The sequence below is a fragment of the Zingiber officinale genome, chromosome 2A (assembly GCF_018446385.1).
Source record: "Zingiber officinale cultivar Zhangliang chromosome 2A, Zo_v1.1, whole genome shotgun sequence".
Classification (NCBI taxonomy): domain Eukaryota; kingdom Viridiplantae; phylum Streptophyta; class Magnoliopsida; order Zingiberales; family Zingiberaceae; genus Zingiber; species Zingiber officinale.
This window is the reverse complement of record NC_055988.1, coordinates 68,504,652-68,512,190: the sequence shown is the minus strand read 5'-3', so window position 1 is coordinate 68,512,190 and position 7,539 is coordinate 68,504,652. Positions and strand designations below refer to the sequence as shown.

The window sequence follows — 7,539 nt, the reverse complement described above, 5'->3', positions numbered from 1 at the left end:
TGTTAAAATCATTAAATCGGTAGGGATTGGGATTTTAGGGTCTTTTAGTGATCAAAATTTATTTCGATCATTAGCGATCGAATTTATATTTCGTTCATCGCTAATTAAGGGATTTCTAGTAATAAAGGGCCCAAAGAGCAATAGAGTAGCCGCTTCTAAATTTTACACCGATTTAAGGTCATATAGCAAATTAGCAACTCTTCATTATATATGTTTATCATTTTTTTATAATCTAAATATTCAACTCTTCAAACTAATTAATTATGGAGGTGACCGCCCAAGCTCTAAAAAAATTTTCTACTAGCCACCAAAGTAAATCAAAAAGCACCTATAGAGACTCATCTAAATAATCAGCAGTTTTAGGCCCACTTCTCATTAGAAGAAAAATTCCCTTGATTTTTCATTAGAGAACCTAATTATTATATCATTATCTCGGGGACATATGTCTACCATTTTATTTATTACCTTTACACAAGATGACAACATTATCCTAGAAGGTGCAGAAGGTGTAGAAGGTGTGATGGGTTTGTAGTGATGACATATATGAATGTTAAGGATACCTAGTTCTATAGTAGTGCCATTTACTATAACGACGATGTCTATCTATCTAGGGGTCGATATCATTTGTAGCCCATAGTGAATATGTCCTATAGTCACTCATTTACTAGTTGTAATTATACATCGTACTAGCATAGATCTTAAAATCTTACCTCGCACCTTATTGTCATCCTTAATGGCCAAATCCAATCCACCTGTCTTAATATACTATTGTTGTCATCAAATATAAAATGCAACAGAAGTGCCCCCACATATTCTGACATATCCATCTTTGCTCATACAAGTGATTTTAGTTGCGAGTGGTCGATCTACAGCTTAAACGGTGGATCAATGCGAGACGACGATCCTGAATTGGGTTTTGATAATCCATTAAGTATACTTTGCTTTTCTTGGCTTTCTCTCTCCCTGTGTACGACAAGAATCTTTCTTCCAACGACAAGACCTTTACTGTGACAATTAATCAAACGATTCACGTATGTAATTTCGTTCCTCTGGTTGTTTTTTAACCTTCTTGTGGTGTCCGAGAGTGGGAGAGTTTTACAGCATCCAGTCACCTCTGTAGCAGTAGCTGCCCCTTTCTTCCTTCCTTTCTTGGCCACTTCTGAGCTATGCACGCCCACCAACCTCTCGATGAAGATTGAAGCTGACTGTGAGGAGAAGTATATATCGATCGTGCGTACCTTCGTCGCTGAACATGAAATCAACAGCTAGAACCTTTTCGAGTTGTTTGGTAGCTAGTGATCATCAGATCGACTGTTTGATCTCTCCTTCCTGCAGTGCGAAATTTTGGGAGCAAATGATTTGGTCTTTGTGGTAACTGGTGCGGGCATGGAGGGAGCAGAGGAAGGAGGACAAAAGTTAATCCGGCTCTGATCACTGAGCGAGTGTGGGAAGGAGAGGACGGTGGAAGGTCGCTGTAAGAAATCACATTTCCCTGTCCACGCCTCTACTAAAACTCTTGCACCTCCTTTCCCAACTCCCAACTCTCCTTCCTCTCCCCTTCTCCATGGCCATGCATACTAATTGAGTGCATTATAAGTTGACGCTTGCTCTGTTTTTTCTTCAAGAAAAGTTCCAACCATCTTCGTATCTTCTTATGCAAGCCACTGGTGATATCGTGCACTCAACCAAAGATGTTTCTGAGCCTGGTTTCGTAACGAGAAGCTTGGAAAATTCTCTTTACTGTTGTCTGCTTCCTGTCTGATGGGGACGACGAGAAATTAAACGCCATTGAAAAGATTGCTTTTTTGCACCAGAAGTGGCCGGGAGTTAGCGTCGAGAGGATTCCGACCGTAAAGATCGGATTTTGACGGCAATGGCCGACGCTCGAGTGTCCTATGTGCTGGAGAGCAGCACCAATTCGGTCGCGTCCTCTTCCCTCTACTCTCCTTCGGAGCAGACGGCGGCCGGAAGTGGTGGCCGCATCGGAAAGAAGCGGGGGCGTGATGGGAGCAAGCGCCCGGCGTATCGCGGCGTCCGGATGCGGGCATGGGGGAAGTGGGTGTCGGAGATCCGGGAACCGCGGAAGAAGTCGCGCATCTGGCTGGGCACGTTCCAGACTCCGGAGATGGCGGCACGTGCGCACGACGTGGCCGCACTCAGCATCAAGGGCACCGCCGCAGTGCTCAACTTCCCAGACCTCGCCGCCTCGTTCCCCCGCCCGGCTACCCTCTCCCCGCGAGACGTCCAGGCCGCGGCCGCCAAGGCCGCGGCCATGGTCCCCGCTCCGCCCCCCGAGTTTCTCGAGGACCCCACCGCATCCGACGAGCTAGGCGAGATCGTGGAGTTGCCGCCGCTCAGTGAGTCCCTCCTCGACTCGGCCGATTCAGGGAGCGAGTTCCTGTACCACGAGGCGTTGCCGGCCGAGTCGTGGTTGCCGTGGGCGGAAACCGGGTTCGGCCTCGAACCGGATGAGGTTTGGGCCGCTTGCGATTCGACCGGGTTTGAAACTTTTTTGTGGCACTATTAAATCTCAAATCCCCCCTTTTTGTGCGTGTTTTCATGAATTTCATCAAAGTATTTTGTTGTGTAAAATCAACTTTGTACATTGCTTGACAAAATAATCCCCCCAAAAAAATGTGGTATTTGGTTTGACATTTCCCTCTTAATGAAAGGTTTTAGTTGTAGAGTATTACTAACGTATCCCCTAGAAAAAGGAAATACAATTAGATTAGAGAAAAAAAAGCTTAATTAATGACTTCTCTCATGTAACTTTTTAATTACTCTTTAATGAATGATAAAATAAGTATCTTTTGACAGTGAAATAAAAATAAATAAATTACTTTTTTTAATTAATAAAATTTAGATAGATGAGTTCCATATCAAATATTGAAAGAAATCACATTGGGGTTAGTGAAGTGTCAATTAATATGCTATGAATGGATGACACAAATGTGAAAACAATAGAATGGATGATCACTTTTGGGATTTAATTAGAATGATAATTAAAGATTTTGCATGGCTTATTGGAGGTTGTTATGTCAATTTTTTTAATGCCGCTTTCATTGAGTTGTTGGATATATTGCAATCAATGAAAAACTTGGCTTATTTATTTATTTTTTATTTTGTCCTAGTTATAATAAAAATAGTGACTGAGGCAATTATTAGTGATATATCAAATATAAAAAGCATTTACATGATAAAATATTTTTAAGAAAAAAGATTTAACTTGTGTCATTGTATTCTATTAAAGTCCCAAAGCTAATTTATATATGTAATTAATATAACATATTTCACAAACACAAAATTAATTATTTACTTAAATGGTAATTGATATTTTTTTCTTATCAAAAGCCTTTGTCCAATGATAAGATGACTTACAAGTTATATTATGAATAAAGTAGTCAGCATTTATAAATTCATAGTAATTTACTTTTAATTACATAGGGACCTATAGCCTAATGTAAAATTTTATGATACTCTAACAACTCAAGCAGTCTTTGTAAGAGGAAGAAGTATTGTGGAGAATATTGATTTGGTGTAAGAAATGTTCTGTCAATATTCTAGAAAGAGGATATTTTCAATTTAATTAAAAAAAAGGTTATTTGTTCACCTTGGATGTTTCATATGATCGACCCACAATCATATATAGAAAGATAAATTAAGAAATTGAACAAACTACCATACAAAAAGGTATTTCTCTCAACTTCATCAAAAATTGATTTTTATTTAATTTGATAATTTTACTATATGATGACCAACTCAATCAATCCTTGGGGGTCAAAAAGAGAGGATGTCTTGCATATGTAGGATGAAAAAGAATTTAAGAAAGTTATATAATGCAGTCGGTTGAGATTTCTTAAATAATGTCATGCATGTTTTGGGCTTTAGTGAAACCATCAGAGATGGGTAATGCAATATGTAACAACAGCTTCCTGTTTTGCCTCCTATTTTATTTTTATAATGGATGTTTTCATGGCTATTTCCAAGGTGAAAGAGAACTCAAGCAGGGTGATCTAATATCGTCTCTTCTTTTCATACTTTATCTGAAATACTTCTACAAATGAAATTGAGAACTTCGGAGTTTAATTTTTGACTAACATCCAAAATACAAATAAATCAAATTACTCATTTGGCCTTGCGGATCTATTATTTATGTCATACTGTGAGCATCTTAATTCAAGCTTCAAAGGACTCTAGATACGGCTTATGATTGTCATTAAATTTTGTTCTTATATGATGCCCAGTTAGTTAGTTAGTTAGAAGGCGATAAATTTATTAGTTATAATAAGATTTAAGATCAATTTTTAATGGACGTATGTCTTCAAAAAAAATTTTCTCCCACCCACTAATCACTTGACAGCGGACTATAAGCGGTGTCCGTGAATTATCTCCTTTTATATAATTTAAAAATAAATTATAAAAAAATATCTAAAATGAATATAATCATCTTTTACTAAAATAGAACTCAGTGATATATATTATACGCCTAGAGTTGGAGAACATTCAAGCTATAATACAAATATCTAAAGGTTTATGTCGTTTCATTAATTGGGAGTGCCTCAAGAAACAATCAAATTCAAAGTTATGCATTATGCCTTTGATAAATAAAATTGCAGCATGCATTAATATTTTGACAGTATCATATATGACAAGAGTTGAGTTGATTTGGTGGAAAGGGGTTGAATATTATTAGTTATCCATTTTTTCTATATAATGCAATTATATAGAATGCTTAGGAAACTCTGAAAAGATGTTCTACCGTTATACTAGTACCCCTGGGACATATTGAGTCTTCTTATGAAACTCTAAGAAGTCATCAATCACATAAAGAGATCTATGCTATCTAAAAGAGGAGGGAGGACTAAATTTTAGAGAAACTAAAATTTAGAATAGAGCTCTTATTCTGAAAGTGTTATAGAACATCTATAAAGATGCCTTATGGATCCATGCTTTCTATCTCAAGTCACAAACCACTTGAGAGTGACAACCTAATTAAGAAAGAAGACTCAATATTGATGAAGCAGAAGGTTGAACTTCGTAACCTACTAATGAAGAGATATGAGAATTTTGGAAACATCGAAAGCATACAATTTCTTGAGGCGGAAGAAATAAATGCAACATGCATGAAGTTGATCTGTAATCCGTATATACTATTGAAATATTATTTCATAATGTATATAGGAACGAAGGGAAGATTGATAACTAAAGATAAAATTATTGAGCTGGAAGTACTAGATAATTAAATTTGATTTTGATATTGATAAAGAATTCAAAGTTAAAATGTATTATGATCTAACAAAGTTGACTGAGTATGCAGGTAGCTCACCCAGAAAGTCTTAGTTGAGGTTAGGTAAGGAAGTCCTGGTTAGTGGAACTGGATAGAAAGACTTGGTAGATTAAGTACACCAGGCGAAAACTCAAGATGGATCTAGAGGATCAAATGTCTAGCAGGTCGATGGGTCTGGAGGACTGGACATTGAGAGGAAGTGTTGGGGTCGGAGGATAGGATGTTGAGCAGGAAGTTCAAATAGGTCTGGAAGACTGGATGTTTGACAAGTCACATAACATCTCCTGAGAGAAATAAGTGAGAACACGTTCCCTTGAAAGAAACAGTAGACGTAGGTTTGACTTAGGGTTTCACTCAAAATGTAAAAGTCAGGATCGAATAGTTACGAGATTGTCAAAACTATTTTTTTTTTATCATTATTATATCTGTTGTGCTAACTCTATGATATATACAGGTGGCTAGAGTCAGCGGATTCTAGGCACCCGAAAGGAATCTAGGTGCTTGGAGGTCCGGACAACCAGATGGATCCAAGTGCTCGGAATAGCCTGAACTTAGTCACGCTTATAAGTGAGATGGCATGTCTTTGTTGGTTGGCACATGTCAGCTTCCAAGTACCCGGGAGTGATCCAAGCGCTTGGGAAGGGATAAAGGTGACTTAGATAGAACTTTGCCCTGGTGCAACCACGTCAATGATACAAGTGCCTGAGGATGATCCAGACGCTTGGAGTTGGATAACTCAGCAACAAAGGTGAATCAGATAGGCCTTGTTGGAGGCGCCTAGAACTAGTCTACACACCTAAAATAGCCTATAAAATAATCCTTCGACTAACAACTCATATATCAATTATTCTACACTCAAATGATCTTGGCGCTACTCTGAATTATGCTACAATGTCAAAATGCCGCATCGACAATGATGCTCTCCTTTGGACCTCCTTTCATTGTCGGTATTTTTTATTTCGTTAATTATATTGCATATTCAATTTCTTGTATTTGATGAATTAATAGTGCATTATCCAACGAAAGCGATCAATGATCGTGGGCCTTGCACTAATAGCACATGCTGTAAACTAAGTAAAAAACAAAGTTTTTTAGCATTCTGCTAGTTTCTCTTTTTCAATTCTTCTGTGTACTTTTCAAAAACTATAAAAAAGTGACACACGCTATTCTCCCTCCCCTCTCTAGAGCTCTATTCGATCCTATAAAATCATTTATTGGAGTTAGTTGAAAAGTGCGACTGGTGTACTATTACACAATAGACTTAAGATCATTTACTTTTTGAATGTAGATACACAAATCAAACATGATGGCATATAAAATAGTGGGTTGACATATCTAGAGCTATAAGAATATTAAGGGTGACTTTGGTTCAAAATTATTACTGATAATCTTAGTTGTTGATCTTATTTGATAATGCCAATGAATGAGCCATCAGTGAGTAGGTGTCGATTTTGACTTTGTCATCAATCGCCTAGCAATAGTAAGGACTTGTGAAGAGATCCGTAAGAGTCTGAACGGGATAAAAAGGGAAGTAAAGGGTTAAAATTGTTAGAGTGTATACTAAAAGCCTAGCTTTTATATAAACATTTATTTAAATATAAAGAATCACAGTGGTCAATATCTACATTTATTTGTTCAATTAATTTATATAGTAGACAACATGGTGTGTGGTGTCACACACAGAAGATCATGTTATCGGTTCTTTATAAATTATAAAAGGTTGCTTGCGACTAAGATGGAAAGGAACAAACCGTTGCGGTAGTCGTAGTGTAATTAAGTATTAGTTTATCTTAACTAATAAATTACACTGATACACTCCAAGTCTATTGAGTAGGACCATTTTAGGTAAGTTCTTTTTGTACTGACTTTATAAAAGAACTAGACCTTAGTTATTATGGAAGTGTGTGTTCTTAATCCTAATATAATAACAAACACATATATTTAGTATTTATTTCTTTGACTTATCAATGGGTGAGATTTAACTCGATAAGTCAATAAGCCTGATAAGTTGGGAAATGATATTACTTATAGTGTGTGTTGTTGATTATAGAAGGAATCTGTGTCCTAGTTATCTAGGTTGAGAATGTCCCCAAGAGGAGCTCATAAGGATTGTCATATTAAACCCTACAGGTGGATTTAGTCCGACATGACAATGAAGTTGAGTGGTACTACTCTTGGAGCTAGATATTAATTAAGTGAGTTGTCAGTAACTTACTTAATTAGTGGACATTCGTTATCTTAAACACAGGGAG

The 7,539-nt window shown here is 37.1% G+C and overlaps 1 protein-coding gene across 1 annotated transcript; it reads left to right on the top strand.

Moving 5' to 3' along the window:
• The first annotated feature begins 1,053 nt into the window (after positions 1 to 1,053).
• LOC122039689 (dehydration-responsive element-binding protein 3-like) lies at positions 1,054 to 2,613 on the top strand. The gene has a single exon (XM_042599171.1). The coding sequence runs from the start codon at positions 1,874 to 1,876 to the stop codon at positions 2,525 to 2,527; it is 654 nt and encodes a 217-aa protein (XP_042455105.1). The 5' UTR covers positions 1,054 to 1,873; the 3' UTR covers positions 2,528 to 2,613.
• Positions 2,614 to 7,539: the final 4,926 nt, after the last annotated feature.

Excerpts from the sequence above, each read along its gene's own strand:
- LOC122039689 (XM_042599171.1), top strand. The coding sequence starts at position 1,874 with ATGGCCGACGCTCGAGTGTCCTATGTGCTGGAGAGCAGCACCAATTCG.